We start from the raw sequence: 21359 nt of genomic DNA on the forward strand, positions 1-21359 counted from the left end.
GGACTACAACAGAAACTCTACTCTAAATGACCAAGTTCATGCTCTGGTTTGTGTCATCTCTGCCTGCACATCAAACATACTGAGTTCTGAGCATATGAGTAAGATGAGGGATGTCAGACTTGCAGCCAGTGACATGGGTAAGGGTTTGGGTTAATTGTTGGATTTCATAAGTTGAACCAAATAACCTGACAAACATTATCTTGACTGACTCGGGTTCGGCTCTGTATTGGCAGGGATTCCCCAACTGGCTATTCTCACCCATATTGATGAAGCCTGTCCAGAGGTCAAAGCAGACATAAAGAATGTGTACAAGAGCAAGTACCTGAAGAAACAGGTAGGTTTCTATTGGTGATTTTATGAGTCTGAAGAGAGTTGTTATTCACTTCATTTTACATTTTAATCTTTTGACACAAACATCTCCTTTGATCAGCCATTTGCTGTCATTTCTGTCAAATTGTTCAAATTTAGATGGAGGATCTAAGTATGTGGCTGGGTATTCCACTGTACTGCATCTTTCCTGTGAAGAACTACCACTCAGAGATTGACCCAGATGATGACATTGATATAATGATACTGAGTGCACTGAGACACATGATTAACTTTGGAGAAGACTTTGTCAACAGCCTGTAGACCTACAGTACATACTGTAGAGGCAAATCTTGCTTTATCACAGTGTGTGTGATACAATATGCATGGAAATGACATAAAGTGGCAATATCGCCTTTTGGTTTTTAATTTGCAAGCATTGAATGCATATATTGTCTGCTGTAAGATATCTTATAACCTGTTCTGTATTTTACCTTGCTGAATATAGTAACTCACTCTCACAGTGCATTTTGAATTTTTTGGGTCATTATATCGTTAGCTATGCTTTGTTGACTCAGGTGGTAATTTCTGGTGTCGCAGTCACCCAGTAATCATGAATCTGGTGATTAGCAGATCAAAAGACATAAATGACTAAATGACATAAGACTAAATGTAATGTTGGTTGAAACTGGGCTGAATGTGGCTTAAAAGTGAAACTCATTTTGACTACGGTTATTATATTATATGGTTACATATAATGTACCTGTTGTTCCAACAGCATTTTCTATTTCCTATTGTGCTACAGTACTGCTGTTAAGTTTCCATTTATTTTATTCCGTCTAGTCCACACAGTAGACAATGTTGTAATACAATCCCTTAGAAGTGATTGGCAGGACTTCTCCTGCACTTTGCTACATTATATAACAGTCTTGTGTTTTGTTTTTTTTTTACAAATATTATGTGATACAGACAGTGGTAACGCAATAACACTTTTCAAGAAAACCCCAAAACTAAACTGAGGCTTGAAGTGTAATACATGTCTGTCCATTAGAGGGCGTGGCAGAGTGCCATTAGAGGTGTTTGTCAATGAAAATGACCCCACATGGAAAAGGGAGGAGGAGAACCCTGGACAAAAAACACATCCTGCCATGGAACATCCTGGACATTGACAGAAAGAACCTTTTCATAATTTGTATTGTATGCTTGGTAATTTTTTGCTGTATGTTATATGTGTTTATGTGTGTTTCTATATGTGGCTGTTTTACTGTGTATTTGCTTTGTTAAAATTTAATAAAGATTTCTTAAAAAGCAAAAGGAATTACTCAATGTATTTTCACTCAACAAATGTGAAAATCTTTTATATTTCCTGACAAAATTCCTTTCAGGAATTTATTATTATTGTGTAGTTTCCCCTCGTATTAAGCTTGAAAATAATTCAGTAAGACGTGTTTACAATACAGTGTGTCTGTGCAAATAATCTGACGTTGTTAGTATGATGTGACGTCATCACGTGATCTAGTCAACAACTCAGCTGTTGTGATGGTGCCTTCATGTACTGCCGGAAATGTTGCAATTCCCACATCCAACAGGATGAAAAAAATACTGATACCAATACTGAACAGCTCGTGATTCTTTAAGAACAAAGCATTACAAAAATATGGGAATTTAATGAGTGTTTTTTATTCCCACAAGATAAAAAAACAAAATAAACTGACTTAATAAACCGTGGCCCTTAAGTGAAACTGGGAAGTAGACGCTTTGGAAGAGCACCTGAAGGCAGCATGGGACAAGTGAGGGAAAAAGAGGAAGAAATCCACGTAGCCTATCTTGCATCGTAATAGTCCAGCCGTGTAATGTCCTCAATGTGTACGTTTATTTGAAGAAACGCTGCTTTCAGTTAAGCGGGTAACGGTGCTCATAGTGGCGGGCTAACGTGGAATAACCTACATAGGTCCTGTTTGCTGAAAGGGAGAGGACTAAAATGGAGCTGGAAGACGGAGTTGTGTACCAGGACGACCCGGGGACATCAGCGATGATGTCTGAGCGGGTATCGGGCCTGGCCAGCTCCATCTACCGCGAGTTCGAGAGGCTTATCGGTAAATACGACGAGGACGTGGTGAAGGAGCTGATGCCGCTCGTCGTGGCCGTGCTGGAGAACCTGGACTCGGTGTTCTTGGAGAACCAGGAGCACGAAGTGGAGCTGGAGCTGCTGAAGGAGGACAACGAGCAGCTCATCACCCAGTACGAGCGGGAGAAAGCGCTGAGGAAACACGCAGAGGAGGTGAGTTGAATGGAGCTGGGGGGGACGGGGGACGGCACTGGGATGGTCGACAGCATCCTTTTGGGGGAGGAATGGAGGCTGCCTCCGGTGTTTTTGTCCTTCCAGCATCCCCGTGCGGTGAATTAACCTATACACGTGGCCCGGCAGCATCCAGTCCGTCCTGCCATGGTGCTCACTGGGCATGTAAACAAGGCAGTGTCGTGGCTAACCTCAGGTTGAAATGGCCCCTCTCTTTGTATCAGCTGTGTGTCTGCTCAGTGACATAACACTGTATCTCTAATCCAAGGATGGGATTTCTTACTCACTGCCTCAACAGAGGCATCGTCCTAACAAGCTAAACATAACCACCTCTCTCTGTCAAACACACCTATAATCTGTCAGCTCGCCTATTGCATCAGATAGTGAAGTCACGTCTGAGCCCCGTGAGACCCCGACTGAAGACACAGCAGGTGAAGTGACTCAGCATTTTGGGGGGCAACATCATGTGTTACATAAATTAAAAAACCAACACCCTTCACTGCCAGCAGGTCATCATTTCCACCCGTCGCCCCTTAGCAAAGCACTTTAGCCATACCGTCACCCACACAATCAGTAACTCACTCGGTCAGATATGATGTTGTCATGCTGTCAAAAGCTGTCTAGAAATGAAAATATCAGCCCATTTCACCTCCGTTTTCACTTAACCGCATGTTAAATTGGTTGACAGAGCAAATGGATGTCATGCTGTTTATCCACTGACCATAAACTATAGTTTGAAGTCAGTTTCTCTCTCTTAAAGCAGTACTTCAGTCGTGTGCTTCCATAAAGACAAATAAAGGTATAAGTTGATGCCCTTAGTATGGTTGAAGCTGCAAAAACTCTGGATCCTACATTTGATGGCCTTTCTCTTGAGACTCTTCATGCCCGGTAAATGCCCACATTTTTTTCAAATACCATACCTTCAGTTTATGACACCGTCTTTCTGTTCAAAATGAGATAATTATAGATAGTTTTCAGGTATTAGAAAGTTTCTCCAGAGCCACAGAAGACGTTATGTAACTGTTTTCACAGGCTGGGTAGTGCTCCTCATGACAAGTAAACTGACTTTGAGTGCCTCCTTTTTGAAGTAACAAATATGAAATCAAGTCAGCATCTGCTGCTACACAAAGTTTAGGACGTGGAGCAAGCAGCAACCAAATGGCTGCATTTTGTAGCAAAAGATCTCACTCATTACCTGATCAGACATTGTGTGTGTGTGTGTGTGTGTGTGTGTGTGTGTGTGTGTGTGTCAGGGTTGTGTTTTGGTGTGGGTGATGCCTGATGTGTGTGGTTTACATGTGTGAATCTGCTGCCTCCTGGCACTGAGCTTCTTGTATGAAGGGCGATGTGATGTGACTCGGACCTTCTGTCCCAGCTTGCTTCTTTGACTCAGGGCATCGGGACAGCAGGGACACGAGCCCAGTATGCTGAGGACATGTAGACCTCTCGTACACACAGTGACACTGAAGCAGTGTGACAGCCGGCCACACAAACACTCATGCACATGTGCACTGACAATACTAGTGTATCCTTCATTGTTATAGTAACATATTGTGTAGGGTAGAAATCCACAGGTGTTTACGGGGTTGTCCTGGGAAAGACTCTTTGTCCAAACCCCTGAGGAGGAGTGAGCAGGGTTACGCGGAGCCTGTTGGAGAGGCAAGGCATTACTTCCAGGTCATGTGATTCTTTGTCAGAAACTAGCGGGAAGGGAACGTCCCCCCACTGCATTTTTACATTTATTTCCCTTTTGTTTTTGGTTTAAGTGTCAAATTATAGTGTCACAGACGGACCCCCCCCCACATTTCCAGAGTAGTGAAGGGTGTCACATTTCTTTTTAGGAGGCTGCTTCCAGATGAGAAGAACAGCTCAAGCTTTCACATGTAGTGACTTTTTTTTTTGTTAGACCTTTTACTGGCTGGATTGACCAGTCATTGCTTTTTAACTCATTATAGATTTCACACAGACATGAAACAGATATATATCATCATCATCGTGCCTGCTCTGTTGTTATTACAACCTTGTTTCCTCTAGTCTGTAATGTAATTTAAAGACATAGACATTACATTAAACAATGCAAATGACTTATGATATTGATGACTGTGTGGAAATCCTTGAGTTTGAGGCTTCTGACCAGCTGTTCAGATCATTAAAACTAATTTGCAGCCTTCTCCAGTTTCTGCACTGTGGTTGCCGTTTTAGTTAGATGCATCTATGCCATCAATCATTGCTCTTTATGACCATGGGATTTCCAACGTATTTTTGCTTTTTATGAGCTGTAACTAATTATTACTTTTATTTTCAAAGATTATATTCTCAAGTGATTGATTTATTGTTTAGTCCACAAAATGTCAGAAAATAGCACAAATGCCCATCGAGACTTCCCAGAGTTCAATGTGACGTCTTCAGTTGTCTTGTTTTGTCTGACTGACAGTGTAAAACAATGATATTCAGCTCACTATCATAAAAGAAAACCAGCAAATATTCACATTTAAGAAGCTGAAACCAGTGAATTTTGGGCATTTTTGCCCATAGAATTAGGCTATGTAAATTATTAATGGATTTTCAAAATTGTTCCTGATTAATTTTCTATCGAGTGACTAATCAGTTTATTGTTTCATCTCTACAACATTTAACGTTTAATTGTTTCAACACAACATTTGAACTGGGCAAGCCTGAATGAAAACTCTGTAGTGGCCACTTCAAGTCTGCAGCAAACACAATGTTTCTGATGCAAAAGATACATTTAATCTTAAGATTGGTTTTTTATTTTTCAGTCATGAAGCGCAGAATAACAGACTGCCCAGCCGACTGTGACTTGTCTTTATACATCAAAGTAGAGTAAGACTTGTGCGTCCAGAGGAGGAAGGGCAGCCACATTAGGGCCTTGGCTTGCTTAGCTGGACAGGATGTGGACGCTGACACACACACACACACACACACACACACACACTCCCACTCAGTGGTCCGCCTAGAAGGGGACTGGGAAGAACCGGAATTTCCAGATGAACCTATAAGTCACGATCCTGTCCCTGTAATCCTGATTCAGAAATATTTTTACATCCATCACCTTGATACATGTTGTGGAAAGTTATGCCACAGTGGCACACGTGGTCTGTGCTATTATGTAACACACTGTGTGTGTGTGTGTATAGGGTTGCAACTATTGATTATTTTCATTATTGATCTGCTGATAATTTTAAATCTATGAACTGATTCTATGAAATGTCACAAAGTAGTGAAAAAAATGCTGATCACAACTTCATGTAAGAAGCTGCATTCACAGAATGTTTGGCAATATTTCAACTATTTTGCTTGAAAAATGAATTACACAATTTATTGGTTATTAAAATAATAGCTGATTTCTTTCTCTTCTGATCGATTCTTCTAATAATTTCAGGTTTAACTGTGTAAAACACCGAATACATTATTATACTAATACTGGTTATGTGTTTCATACAAGTATAGAAAAAAAAACAGCTGATGCATTAATGGTTTCATTACCATAGTAACATCAATAGCACACTCATGTTTAGATACAGCATCTTGGTAACCATGGTAACAGAACTACTATATTAAGAAATGAGAAAAAATAACTCTAATTGTCACTTTAAACAGCATCAGACTATTAATAGCAAATGAGTTTTGATGGGTTTGGGATCAAGTGCCTGTGAGTCTGATCAAGCTCTGTGTGCGTGTGTGTGTGCGTGCGTGTGTGCGTGCGTGTGTGTATGCGTTCCTGAGTAGAAGTTCATTGAGTTTGAGGACACTCATGAACAGGATAAGAAGGACCTGCAGAACCATGTGGACAGAATGGAGTCCCACTCCCGACAACTGGAACTCAAGATCAAGAACTACGCAGACCAGAGTAAGCACAAACGCACACACGTTTGCAAAACTTGATCGTTTGTGTAATTCTTCTCACTGTTACTGTTCTCTGTTGTGTTATGGAGAAACATCCATTCATTGATATGAAAATTAAATTATGTCTCAGCATGATTTCTTATTAGTCTGTTCCCATGTACAAGGCTATTCTCCTCTCCCTTCAGCTTTTGCTATTTTTTACTCTCTTCGTATCATCTTCCTCACTTGTTTGATGTCTCTCTCATGGCTTTCTGTCCCTGCACACACACTTACACTCTTCGTGGGGGTAACAGTAATGGGATTATAGGATTTCTGTTATACCCATCCTCCTAATGCGGCAGTGCATTACCACCCATCTTATTGGTGGATTAAGGAATGGAGGGAAAGTGATTGGCTCTTAACTTGTGTCTTGTTGGAAATAGCGGATTCACACAATGACTGCTCCAGTATCTCGTGGCAAAGCAGCACAGCTGGTTAAAGTGAATCCCTCATTCATACAAAGCTGTGAGGGGGAAGAAAATGCCAACATGAATTTCTTCCATATCTCACTTTCGGCAGAAGCTTTAAGAAGGCAAACATAAGAAACTCAGTGTTTGGTTTATTCTTGAAAATTAAATGTAAATCATTTTGTAATTTCGTTACATTATCAGTCATAATCAAGTATCAGCCCTGTTTGGTTTTAGTGTACACGCTCCCTTGGTTCAGTCAACCCTCTGCCACTCCCAGTGAATAGTAAATCATTCATTCATCACTGTATGTTGCAGCACCTGAGCAGATTGAGGCTTCTAGGACAGAGTCCACAGCTACTGTGACCCCAGTTAGTAGGCAACGACAGTGTAGCTTAGATTTTTTAAGCCATTCTCCTGCTTTTGTCTTGTCTTTATTTTCACTCGCCTGACATTGAAGAGACCAATAATTTATTTTGTTTTGTTTTTGGTTGTGTATTTTATTTGTTGCTGTTCTGCACTCCCATTAGGGACATTTGAAACTCTAAGTACCATTCGTTCATCTGTACCAACAGACTGAGATTTGTAATCTCAGTGAGGCCCTTTCCTGGTTAAATAAATTCTCTATCATTGGTTAATATTTGTACAGCACGTTATACTGCATTGGTCAAGCAAAAGGCATCCAACAATCTGATGATGAAGATTTATACACAGACACACATCTCACCCTCTTGGCTTCCCAGCAGATTTATGACATTGTATTAAATGGACCTTAATGGGTTGTCAAGCAGCTGCCACACAGATCAGGGAAATGATACAGTTGGCATTTCTATCTTGTTGTTTTGTATTACATATCCTGTTAGTGGATATAACAGAAATAAAGATATAGTTATGTCAGTTTTTAAACAGCTTTTTAGGTAAATAAATAATGAAATCAATCAGTATCATTGCCTTAATGTTCAGCTGCACGTTCAGCCTTTCCTCACAGTGATTTGTTGAATGTGCGCATCACTAATATGAACACGCAGGAGGGATTACTTCAGCTGTCTCCCCTGTGTGTAGCCTGTCTCACTTCACTTCATTACGTGTCTCCGTGAATTTGATGACTCATGATAGCAAAATGAAATTCCGCGGTGATGTCAAAGTACGCACGTAGGCGAGACATCATCACACAACATGCAGAAGCTTTAGCTGCTGTAATTGATAGTATCCAGGCTTCATACTGTATATGTAGCTGTCTGTGTACCTCAGGCTCGACCTGACGCGGTAATAGGGGATTAGGTGTTTTTGTCACTTCATAAATTGGCCCAACATTTGATTGAGATTACCCTGCCTGCATAGTCACAGTGCCTGCCCGGTAGAGCAAAATTATGCAAGTGGGATATGTTCACTCTTTTGTATGTGCAGGGTTGTACTACAGTGACGTACAATTAAGGTCTAAAAGTTAAAGGACTAGTGTGACATTTTGGGAAATTTGCTTTCTGGTGGAGGGTTGAGAAGATTGATACTACTCATATCTGTACAGTAAATATGAAGCTACCGCCAGCAGCTGGTTAGTCACTTTTTGACATATAAATGTTATGTCCCGTTTGTTTAATCCACAGAAATCAAAATATGAAAATGATGATTTGCTGTTTTACGAGATCTTATGTGCTGGACCTCGGTTACTGCTCCCGGGAAAGAAATAGACTAGAACATTACTTACTGAGCTTTAGAGGTGCAAGTAGATAGACTTTATTACCTGGAAAGAGTCAGGCTAGCTGTTTCAACCTGTTTCCAGTCTTTATGCTAAACTAAGCTAACCAGCATATCATATTTACTGTATAGACATGAGAGTCATGACATCGTCTGATTTAACTCTTGACAAGAAAGCAAATAAGCGTATTTTGAAAAATTTCAAGCTATTCCTTTAATGTATATCTCATATACACATATAGTTGCTACATAGGTATTGTTTTATTGGTAAGAATTTTGTGGTCCAGACCCTGCTTGCAAGATTTGGGATTTTTACGCCTGGTTTTTGTTTTTATTCTTTTCATTGATCTTATATGATCTTTGTCTTGCACCTTGTAATTTGACTACCTTAAACTGAGCTTGTGTTGTAATCTGTTTCAGTTGGCAGGTTAGAAGAACGTGAATTGGATCTCAAGAAGGAATACAACTCCCTCCATCAGCGACACACAGAGGTAAGAGGGAGAGGAAGGAAGGAAAGACAGAAATGTTGTCGAGTTGTAATCATTGACAACATTCATGACTACTACTGGGTCTTTGGTTTGATTTCTGCAGATGATTCATAATTATATGGAGCACGTAGAGAGGATCAAAATGCAGCAGATTAGTGAGACTTCAGAGTCGAGCATGGCTGGCCGAGTCAGGTAAGACCACAACAGATACGTTTCTATTGACAACATAACACCATATCCTTTAAATTTGGATTTAATTACATTGATTGACAGACTTTTGTTGATGTGAAGCATATTTGTCCATATTTTGTATAGTTTTCAGACACTTTCATATTAATAAGTGCTTAGACAGACATATCAGAGCTTCTACAAAAATCTGAATTTCCCAGTTGTAATTAATTGGATGTTGGATGTTGACAGGAACGCTATTTACAAGTCGGAAAACCGTAATTACGTGACATGAATGCTGCATAAGAAACACGTGGAAGAACTCTATCTTACTAAGGCATATAACACTATGGACAAACCTATGGACAAACCTGTGAACAACTTTATGTGAACTTATAGTAGGTCTGATCTTTGTGGTTTCACAATTATTTATCAAGAAGCATTTTGCTGTTTTTCAGCTCTGCTATTGTATTAACTTCAACCAAAAATCAAGAACTAAGCAAACACTTAGTGGTTAACAAGGGCTCAACTGAGACAAGATTTGTGAATTGTGCCTCTGACAAAAAACTTTTTTTCTTGTGACTCCAGGAGAGAGCGGCCTCTTTCTTTGGGGATCTTCCCATCATCTGGTGGGGTGTCTCTGCTAACCCCGGACCCCCAGGCCAGGGCAGAGACACTGGGCACAGAGGGCTGGAGGTTCACCGACCCATCACAACCACGCTCCAACACCAGTCTGAAGGTAGGTTTGTGAATGACACCTCCGTGTGAGCTTTTATCACAGTTAGTTATTCCAGGGTGATTTTCCTTCAAAGAATAAACTCATGTCTGGTTCAGACTACATGATATCAGCCTTATACTGACGTGGGCAGTTTGGAATGAAAATGAGCATCAGACATGCAGTGTAGCATAGTAAAAGACAAATAATGCCATGTCTTTGAAGTCCAGACACAAAAACCCAGACAGGATTATTTTGACTGTGTCCTCATTATTTTCCTCAGTGTCAGTTGTGTAAATGGTGACATGTTTAATTCTGGTTGTCCAGTCTGAATTATGATAATCTTAAATGATTAAAGAATAACGTGTAGCGTGATGCCATCATTACTCAGTCCACAACATTTTTTTCACTTGCTTGAAATTATTTGATACCTGAATATTAAATACTGTCTGTTATCTACTCTGTTAGCTGTTTGATCAAATTGAGTGTCAACAGCATACAAACATAAAAAAATGCATAAAATATTCAGAATGATATGATTGCTTTAATCCCATTTCCTGGCCGTGTTTCCAGCCCTCCTGCCAGTGCTAGAAGATAGAGGAGTTTTGGCTTTGGCTCAATTTAAAAATAGAGAGCCTTTGATAAGACTTGGGCGTGTAGGCAAATTTTAGTAGGCATCTGACAAGGCTGTCTCTGTTTTCAGACATCCTCCTCTTTGGCCATTGATGAATATGCAGACGTGTCTGTTCCCCTGGTGCAGCAGTCAGAGGAGATCATTAAATGTATCACATGAATAAATAGCAGCAGTTTTCTATTTGATGCTAATCATAATATTGAGCTTCATCATGTGATGTGTGATTCAAATCATGTTAAACTGCTTTTAAATACTACTGACAACACAAGACATTCTTCTAACATAGACATTATATTCGTCGTTATGTTCTCTCAACTAAAATGAAGCTGGTTTCTGTGAAACAGTGACTGGTACTCTAAATGTGTTTGGTGTGTGGGTTATCTGTGGCAGTTAGGACCTGGAGGGTGACAATGTTAATTCATCCCACTTCTGCGTTTTTGTTAAAACTGGGACATCAGCTCTGTGGCGCGATGCATGATGGGAGTGATGCCGCTGTATGGCTCGCAGCCAGTCACTGAGGGAGAAAGGGGCTAGCTGGAATGTGATTGGCTCTTATGTAATCAGTGCTACAGGATGGTTATTGTTTAGCCATGGCCTTTTGAACACGAGCGGCTTTGATATGCACACAGGCTCTTAGATTTAAGCAGAGATGTCATATTTATTTATTGGTGTAGGAGGCGTTTCAAGTGAAAAGGAACGACAGGTTAATAACGTGAATATGCCCGCATGCCAGCCATGATCTAATCTCCATCCACAATATGAGTCATATAAGCAAGACCATCCCATTGCCTTTAAAACTGGCATAATTACATTTTCTAAATCATTTCTTTTTGCTTCATTCAAAGGGACTTTTACAAAGCAGTGTCACTTAAAGGGGAGCTCAGGTCAGGGGAGCAATACTTTTACTTCTTTATTAAGTGAAAATCAATAAATAAAAATAGATGACTTGGCTGCAAGTTTACAAATGCTTAGATTTTGAGCAATTTGGTTAGGGCAGCAAATAATGATAACTGTCAGAAAATAGTGAAGAATACATCACAATTTCTTACAGACCAAAATGACCTCATCAGATGTCTTCAGTATCACACAAGACAAAGAAAAGCAGCAAATCTCCACAATTGAGAACCTTTTTGCTTGAAAAATGACTGAAACTATTAACTGATTATCAAAATAATTGCAGATTATTTTTCCTGTTGATCGACTAATCGATTAACTTATTGTTTCTACAATTGTTAGCTTTAGTCACTATTTTATACTATTTTATTTATTTTATATACAGAAAATGATGAACAAAAACCAGATTACAGATTAATCTGTTGGGGCTAGCTCATAGTGTAGACTGTCTAGTTGAGACTGCAAGCAATAAAGCACACACACACACACACACACACACACACACACACACACACACACACACACACACACACACCCACACCCACACCCACACCCACACCCACCTGCTTACCTGCATATACATACCTTGTCACATACGATAATACTTTTCCATCCACTTCACAGACATGCACACTTTGGGGTGTATGCATTTCTGCTGCTTCTGCACAAGTGAGCTTCATTCTTACTCTTCCCCTCCCAAAGCAGTTGGACTTTGTCGACCCCCCAAAGGAAAGGGAGGGTAAGAGTGCGCAGGACTCTTCTTGGGGGAATTCACTGGCAGACGACTGCAAGGTAGTTGGATGAGTGGCGGCTGGCAGAAGTGCCGGTGGCGGCAGCAGCAGCACGCCTGCATTGGCTGTGGACAGCACAGTGTTTGTGTTTGCGTGTGTGTGGGCTTCAGTAGTCTCCTCCACTATGCTGTTTCATCTTTTCAAAAGCGCCGCCTCTCACTTTGTGCATTTTATAGACCATCACTTCACAGACCACCTGTGCTAGATTGTGCTACATGCAACCATGTCCTGTGCGAAGGCTACATTGGGGTCTTTCAAAATCTATGTGCACACAACAGTCAGCTGTGTGAAGGATGGAATTGGTAAATTATTCATCTTTTAAAATCACTGACAGCGTGGTTGCATCTGGCCTCTAATTCGTTTTTCAGTTAAAATGCATGAGTTTTATATTTCACATGCTTCTTTGTATTTTTGTTTCATTCATGCAGATCTTCTTTACCTTAACAGTAACATGTCTGATCACTCATTATACAATAACATAGCATCATACATTTAAGTAGCATTCTGTCTTTTAATGCTGTAGTTGTGTGATTTCAGATCTGATGTCCAGTAGATTTATACTTTTAGTCTCTGTTCAGCTTTTAGTTTTCGAATCGTGTGTGGGTTTGTGTGTTGCGTGTTGTGTACCAGCGGTAGAGTTGCAGCTCCCATTGTGGCCATATTTAATTTCAATTGATGTTGTGTGAAGCCCCCCCGCAAATCCGTGCTGCTGCATCCACAACTTTGTTTAGTGTTTCAAGGTTCTTTCTTTTTAATGTTAATTCATAGTATTTCTTTAGATTTCCTGATGTTTTTGACTCTTGTGTCTTCTATTATACTGCATGTGTAGTGAATGTAGTGACCTCTAGCTTGTGATTAGCACTTTCAACCTGTCCAACCATGTTAACCTGTTAGATCGTAAACTGTGTTGTTATGCTGTTGTGTTCTTTGTGGTCCTTATGTGTTCTGTACGTTTTTCCCTTTTTTCATATTGGCACTGGTTCTTTGAAGGTCTACTAGTCATTTTGACCCTTGACTTTGAATGGCTTTGTGTAAATATTGCTTTTCATTACAGGATGAGCTGTCGGACTTCACCGGCTCCAAGTCGGCCACACCAATGTCTACCACGGCCTCGGACGTGGAGAGGGAAGATGGGAACAGTAAGAGCACGGAGGTGCAGGCTGCACCGGGGACCAGATCCATATCAGTGGGTAAGGTCAAACATCATGAAACAGCACTAGTTACAGAATCTCATCAATTAGTCATCCATTAGTCCTGGTGATCTGACTGCGTTTCTCTTTTTTCATATACAGTTATATACAGTACATGACACAAGGGTTTGGCATACAGCATTTATGCTGTTGAGGTGTGACTTTAATCTGTAAATGTCCCAGTCACTCACATACAATACCCTTCCTTCTCTTTGGTATTCTGGCATGTGCTGTGTCTCACGCAGGTTTGCCTGAAAATGAGGAGAACTCAGATGTGCAGGACATCATTGAGTCCACCCCTGAGTTGGACATGGATCTCATTGGATACAAGCCCAGCAGGTAGTACAGAGAACATGCAGAGGTCACTTTAAAACAAAGTTTCACCAGGTAGCAAAACATCAACCCCCTCTTGTTATTGCTCTTTTAGTACTCCTACTAAAGGAATTGAGAACATGGCATTTGACCGCAATACGGACTCTCTGTTTGAAGAGCTGTCGTCTGCCGGCACTGGGCTCATAGGGGATGTGGATGAAGGGGCCGACCTGCTGGGTGAGTAAAAACTTCACTGGAACAATACAGCACTGAAATAGAATAATGTAGCTGCAATCATGTCAGATCCTCTGAATATATTTCATCTGCATTGTGTTGGAGTAGTGTGTATGAAATGTCTTGATTCAGTTATGAATTGACTCAATGATGTTTGAGTGAAAAAAACCTACTGACCCGTGTCTTTCTCTGGTACTTGAGGATTTACAACACATAATGGGTTCTGTAAAAGCTCATGTTTCCAATGTTTAGCATGTTGTGAGAAGATTAAGCATTTAAATGTTATTTGTGACAATTATACTATGGCCATGGAAAATACTCGTTTGTAATTGGCTGGTAGATGGGTGTCTATTAAAATTATACAGGCCTATTGAGACATCTTAAGGACTTACATCCTCTGTCCTAAAAACACAAACAAATTAACAAGCAAAAAAATTAGCCAAACAAACACAGAATGCAACTTATGGCCACTAATAAAGCCACAAACAATACCCACTTTCTGTTATTGTTAGCATCCCTAAGGATTTCTACCTGGTGGAAATCATCTCTACGTTATCAATAAAAGATAGCCCCCTCTCAGAGGTAAAATGTGATTGGCAATGGCACTTAAGATATTTCAGAGATACAATTTTTAAGCAGCCTATCTTTTTTTTATTTTGTAAGTGGCCATGGTACAATAATACTTTATAAGTCACTTTTAGGTGTCCTGATATAGAAAATAATACCTACTTGTTGTTCTTTGGCAAAGTTTGTTGAAAAGATTACATGACATCAGACAACTAACCCTACAACTGTTTATCTTGTTGTATCAGTGAAATGTTTTACATACAAATGAACTGCATATTGACCCTGAATATTTCTTATATCTGTAATCGCTGCTTTTTCAAAATGGCCAGAAATCTGTTTTACTGTAACTCTGCTACTATATTTGGCTAGCAGCTGTTGTTCTTCTGATAATACTAGTTTTGAATTCATTGTAACTCCCTGCTGTCTGCTGCACTGCTACACCACTTGCTTTGGTCCAGCTGTTATACGCAGTGTTAGCCATCTACCCATGTTAACATCACCTCTCTCTCTCCCGTATCTCATCCTCTGGCTTTTGTCCATAATCCCAGTGGAGTACTCTGGTGTGTATGACCTCAAACCTTTCCTTAGCTAAACATTATTCTGTTATGTCCCTTTGACCTCCACTCATTAGTCATTTTCTGCCATATCCGCCATCCTTGCAGCTCACAGCTTGTTCTTCATTATGTTGGATAACAATTGACTTTTGACAACTTTTGACAAAGTTTGGTGCATGAATGATGGAGTTCAATGCTTCCTTTGTTGGCCTAACTGTTCTTTTTACAGCTTGAATTATTCCTTTTTTGCCCTCGTATTTTCCTGTTTTCCTTCTCTGTACTGCTGCGATTGTCACATCTAACTAGCTTTAGAGACCCAACAGCATCTTTTGCTTGTGGAGTCAACAGCTACACGTTTAGCTCTGGCTCCTTCATCATTTTGGTCATTCCACTGTCTCAAACTATATCCGCATTTCTCTCTCTCTCTGCCTTGTTCTTTCCGCCTGACTTGGATTGCATGGTTTTCTCAGACCTTAGTTTGATTGGTAAGAGCCCACCCACTCTATCCATCCTTCTCCTGTCAGTCATGTGACGTGCTGTGCGTTTTGTGTGTTGTGCTAGTTTCTTGTACTGTGAAACCTACAGTAACAAATATCTCACTAGAGAGATATTTCACATCCTATGTAGTTCCTTGTTGGATTTTACTTTAGTAAGAATAATCCACAGTGGTGCATCTTAATCTGTAGTGTTTATGTAGACACTGCTGCAGCCTGTTGTCAAATTGTTTTTTTATGTAAAAAGATTCTAATTTCATCGTCAATTCTGTTCAGGAATGGGCCGGGAAGTTGAAAACCTCATTCAGGAGAATTCACAACTGCTTGAGACAAAGTAAGTTCAAAACTTAATGTACTTTGATATTTGAAATGTGCTACCTCTTAACCCTTTGTCCTAGTTAAAATGTGCCAACAGTATTTTATTAGTTTGCTGAGATGTCCTTGTTACCGTCTTTCCAGGAATGCTCTGAATGTGGTGAATAAAGACTTGATATTGAAGGTGGACGAGTTGACCTGTGAGAAGGAGATGGTGCAGGGAGAGCTGGAGGCCGTGCTGCTGGCCAAGACCAAGCTGGAGGACAAGAACAGGGAGCTGGAGGAGGAACTCAAAAAGTAAGTCAACAGTCACAGCAGGTAGCACTTACCAGTTTACCACCACTGTGCTTGTAAATTGTAAAATAACAACTGGACATAGCAAAATGATTTTATTACATTTATTTTCTGTATATCTTGGATGTGTAATAAACTGTCTTTTCCAGAGTGCGACTAGAGGTGGAGGAAGTGAAACATAAAACTAAAGATGAAGAAGATGTGAGTTTTTTGCCCAACAGTGTTTAAGATTACAGACATATATGTAATATACATATGCAGTATGTTTGTCCTGTATCTGTCAATAATAAATGTATTTCTGTGTCGTCATGTGGGTTTAATCTACCGCAGAGCGACGTACCTTCCACCCAGAGGAAGCGCTTCACCAGAGTGGAAATGGCCAGAGTGCTGATGGAAAGGAACCAGTACAAAGAGAGACTGATGGAGCTGCAGGAAGCTGTGCGGTGGACAGAGATGATCAGGTACAGAACAAAGGACGGCAAATTTTCACATGTGTACAAATTGGTGGTTATTATTGAAAATGACCTCACACTGCCAAAGTCTTTCTAACTCATAATATTTACCACATACAAACTTAATCCCAGTGTCTAATTGTTCTGTGAGAATAATGTCTGCTGTTTTTCTGTCTTAAAGCTGAAATCCATAACTTAACCATAACTATAATCTTTTCTGAATTGAAGTTAGCTATTAGGTATTGCTGCTGTCAAAAATACTGAACATTTTTCAGTAAAAGAGCATGGAGACCACCTCCCACCCACGATAACGTCTTAGTGTTTCACCAACCAAACAGAAGAATACAGTAATGACATATCAACAAAAGAACTTAACCGATTTTGCCTTTAAAATGTAAGAAGCAGCAGGACATCCTCAACCTGCACTTGTGTCTTCAAACTGACAGGTAACATGATATCATCTTGTCCTCTTCTTTAGGGCCTCGAGAGAAAATCCAACACTCACAGAAAAAAAGAAATCCAGCATCTGGCAGTTGTAAGTCCTCCCAAATTTCTTTTTTTGAAAACTACCTTTGTCTGGGCTTTAGTTTCGACGGCCTATTGAGGTCAGCGCACATATTCCGAGTTAACTCCTGTGACATTTTCTCTCAAATATTCAAACACGTTTTTTTTCCTCATCTTTTCCGGGATGTGCTATTGAATTGGCAGCATTAGGTAAAGATGGTTTATAATAAACCTTCTCCTAGCCAAACCTCTCTCTTTCCCTCCATTGACACAGAACTGCTCCTCCATTTCAAAATGGATCCAACTTTGATGTGTCTTTTCTCCATGATATTTTCTCTTTGTGCAGTCATCAGTTGTTGTTATCATGAACTGTTCAGACATGACTCTCCTTGTGCCCCCGGGCTTTCCTGTCTCCTGCCTGCTGTGTGCCTTTTTTGTTGTTTTCCCACTCTGTCTGCTCATAAGAAGCTAAAGAGGAACGGAGTTCCCTGTACAGCCTAAATACATGTACATGTTCTGTCTTAAGTCAGCTTGTACCTGCAGATCAGTATGCTTTTTTATTATATTCTTTAACAAGTTTTGTGTGTTATCTTTGTTTTATCAGGCTTATTTGAGTGGGCATCAACAAAATAATGAACAAAATTAAGCCCTAAGCTAGTAGCTTATATGTTATTTGATTTCAGTTTTAGCACGAACAGTCAGTGGTGGGAAATCAATGGAGACTCATCAGTGTTCAGTCTGCTAGGATTTGAATGAAATATGTTAATATTGTAACAAGGTTTCCCCCATCTTTTCTGCATGGAAAGTATTTTACAGGACAGTATGATTTGAATGCTTTTTTTGAACTGTGATGTTTTTATCTGTTTATTCAAACTTTTGTTTACACATGCTAATTTAAATGATGCATAATTTATACAGGGATATATGCTACTTTTGACAGAGATTTGCCTGGGGGTTATTGTGTTTTCTTACACCTCAGTACAAGACTATCTTGTAAAAGTGTAAAACTATCTAACTTGATACTTAAGATACTGTTGACATTTGGTGCTAAAGACACAATTTTGTTAGTACTTTGACAATATTGATGTTCAAATACCCAGTTAAAATTTGATAGGAAGTGCTCAACTCCCGGCATGCTTTTCGTCACTGTACAGTAAATGTTGGTGGTAGTTCCTTGGTTGTCTGGTTGGTTGGTGACCCCCTACCTTGCTTTTTCCCTGCGCTCCTGTCTGCTCTGTTTCCCTCTTGGTTTTCTGTAACTTCGCCACCTGCAGCTTCAGCAGACTGTTTAGCTCCTCCTCCAGTGGCCCCTCTATAAAGAAGGTGGAGTCGCAGTCCAACATGAAATATAACGCCCCGGGCAGTCTGGTGAAGAGGAGTAGCACCTTCTCCCAGTTCCCCACAGAGAAGTCCAAGACTTTCGACTTCCTCAATGAAGAGTGAGTAATGAAGTCAAGTGACTGTGAGTTTGGTGTACTTTATCATGTTGAGGGACATGAAAAAGGCTCAAAATGTGAATCCAAAATTGACACAAATCCAAAAACCTTAGAAATAAGTGGGAAATTCAATGATTACCTTTTAATAATTAGCTGATAACATTTCACTCCCTTTGCTCTCCTTGTAGAAAGGATCAGTGCAGTTCGCCGTCGCGTAAAGAGCAGAAGAGAGCCCAGTACAGACAGGTCAAAGCCCACATGCAGAAGGAGGATGGGCGAGTCACTGCACATGGCTGGAGCCTGCCCAGCAAATACAAGGTGGGAAGTGAAAGTTTGAATAGGATTCATGTGGGAGGAGGTATGGCTGTTTTTTCATTAGATTACCGATGTAATGTTCAAGACTGACAATTTTTTGGTTCAGTTAACATTTATTTGAATTGTCCACATAATGTGAAAATGAAAATTGTAAATGTTTAGGTGAAGTTGTGCACTCTCGGGGACTGAATGCAGAATATTTTTTGATTTACTCATGAACGTAGCCGTCATTTTGTCTTCTGTGCCTATATGAGCTCTGTGTTCATGTTTATGTGACAAAATGTCAAATATTTAAAACTCCACTTAGACCAGGGGATTTCAAAGAACTACAGTTCAGGAAGTTCAATGTTGCCATGGAGTCAGTGAGTTACGCTATGGGCTATAACTTGAACCTTGTATATATTTGTTTACGTTTTGGTAAATTGGCACCTTTTTAAAAGTATACTGAATTAGCAGTTAGCACTTCCTGTTTGCAATGTACCCATGGGTGTGTAAGAAAGGGACAGTTAATTTTGTTTTAACCTAGTACCTGTAAAAGAAAATGTACACTTAAATTGTCCAATTTGAGTGTAGTGTAACAAAACACACAAACCAGCACATTAAGCATTGTCGGAAACACACTGAAATCAAACTTATGTAAACCCTATCGCTAAATCTGTTTTAAAAGCCTGTGTCTTTTGCATGTGCTGGTTGTACCTCAACAGGTGGCAAATGGTGGACAGGTGGAGAACAAAATGAACTTACCCGTACCAGTATACTTGAGACCTCTGGATCAGAAAGATGCTTCTATGAAGGTACATAAGTCAACAACTAGATAACACTTGAATAGAAGCAGCAGGCTATCTGCTTTTATGAACTTTTCCTTAAATTCTGAAGAAAATTAAGTATTTACACCAATTTCTCTCTCTGTTCCCCAGCTGTGGTGTGGTGCAGGGGTCAACCTGTCTGGGGGGAGGACATTACCCACGTCAGAGCTCACTAAGCAGACGAAGGGATCTCAGAGTAGCCTGGACCAGTTGGAGCAAGAGAGTAAGGTAAGAGTAAGTAATGTAAGGAAGAGGCTGTGGTTATCCTGTCAGGTTTTTTTTATTATTATAAAAATTATATTATTATAATGTGTAAACTGATATTTCACTCAACTTTGGTTTAAATTCTGTCGTGACTGTTGGCTGATTTTGTGTTGTCTGTCAGGATCAGGAGAAAGGGGAGCAGGAGAAGGAGCTGGTCCTTCAGGACGAGGTGTCCAGTAGGGTGTGGGTGTGCACCAACACCCACTCCTCCACCAAGGTTATGGTGCTGGACGCCAGTCAGCCCTCTGACCTACTCGACAGCTTCTACGCCTGCAACACCCACGTCGTCTGCATTGCCAGTGTGCCAGGTAGGCTAAGTGGTCACATTGTTTATTTGTGTGTGTTGTGTTTCTTTGTCTTCGTCATGACTGCATCATTTATTTTCTATTCTATCAACTCTGAATCTTGATTGTAAGGTTGTTTGTGTTGTTTTTTCAGGTGTGTTGGAGACTGATTATCCGGCAGGTGAGGAGGTACCCCAAGACCTGGAGGCTGGTCAAGTTGACGGGGTGTCACTGGCCGGCAGTGTGGCCAGCGTGGGCTCAACAGGCAGCGATGGTGCCATGGCAGCTGAGGGGACCACCGCCATCCCCCAGACGGCCAACTCAGGTGTCACTGACCAGCCGGCTGAGCACAGCGGCATCTCTGGCTCAGGTAGTTCTCTGCTGAGAATATGCTTTGATAGAGTATGTCCTTATTTGTTTTACTGCCACAATGCTACATCGAACACAATGCAGGCCACTAGCTGTAACTTAAGCATCCACCAGGGACCTGTATCTCTAGTGATATTTGTGAGTTAGCTTGCTATCTTTGGCCTTAACTCAGGTTTTCCGGTATCACGAAGCTGGCTCACATTTAATTGAGGTAGATCACCATGGTAACCTATGCTTCCCAGCTAACCTCCTCCTGAGCACATTAACTTCAGAGGATCAGATCAAAACCTGTCAACAGACTGACTATTGATCAATCAGCTTACTGGAAAAATATGGTTTACATTCCTACAGGATCCTGATATGAACAAAGGGACTGAGTTTACAATAAAGAGCAAAAGCAGCATTTTAAATCTATCAGAATTACTTTAATTTCCATGATAATTATGTCAGAGATACTAGAAATGTTATTTTACAACTTTGTCTACTCTACCCTCAGTCATCATCAAGACCCCTAGATACTTCACTCCTCCCAACCCCGATGATCAGGGACAAGTTACTGTATATTGCAGTATGTTGGAATATCCACCCAAGCCTTTCCTGCATCATTCATTGACCCCCTGATTAACCCTATAATCCATGATGCCCACAGTTGAGCTGTCCAGAGAGACC

General features: G+C 40.4%; 2 protein-coding genes across 2 annotated transcripts; both read left to right on the forward strand.

The window, feature by feature from the left end:
* The first annotated feature begins 15 nt into the window (after positions 1–15).
* Positions 16–1572, forward strand: LOC139307228 (interferon-induced protein 44-like). Its single transcript, XM_070931076.1, has 3 exons — positions 16–137; positions 234–334; positions 469–1572. Exons 1-3 carry the CDS (start codon positions 95–97, stop codon positions 628–630), a joined length of 306 nt encoding a protein of 101 aa, XP_070787177.1. The 5' UTR covers positions 16–94; the 3' UTR covers positions 631–1572.
* Positions 1573–2281: 709 nt separating this feature from the next.
* LOC139307229 (C-Jun-amino-terminal kinase-interacting protein 4-like) lies at positions 2282–21354 on the forward strand (the record flags this gene model as incomplete). Its single annotated transcript, XM_070931077.1, has 23 exons — positions 2282–2587; positions 6353–6473; positions 9031–9101; positions 9202–9290; positions 9855–10005; positions 12215–12301; positions 13355–13490; positions 13736–13829; positions 13918–14039; positions 15152–15163; positions 15628–15642; positions 15928–15985; positions 16111–16263; positions 16410–16461; positions 16591–16721; positions 17191–17247; positions 18491–18655; positions 18841–18970; positions 19672–19761; positions 19885–20001; positions 20159–20345; positions 20476–20691; positions 21340–21354. Coding segments are annotated over exons 1-23 (2569 nt in total), but the record flags the coding sequence as incomplete, so codon positions are not given.
* Between the last annotated feature and the right edge of the window lie 5 nt (positions 21355–21359).

The sequence above is a fragment of the Enoplosus armatus genome, unplaced genomic scaffold (assembly GCF_043641665.1).
Source record: "Enoplosus armatus isolate fEnoArm2 unplaced genomic scaffold, fEnoArm2.hap1 Scaffold_275, whole genome shotgun sequence".
Taxonomy (NCBI): domain Eukaryota; kingdom Metazoa; phylum Chordata; class Actinopteri; order Centrarchiformes; family Enoplosidae; genus Enoplosus; species Enoplosus armatus.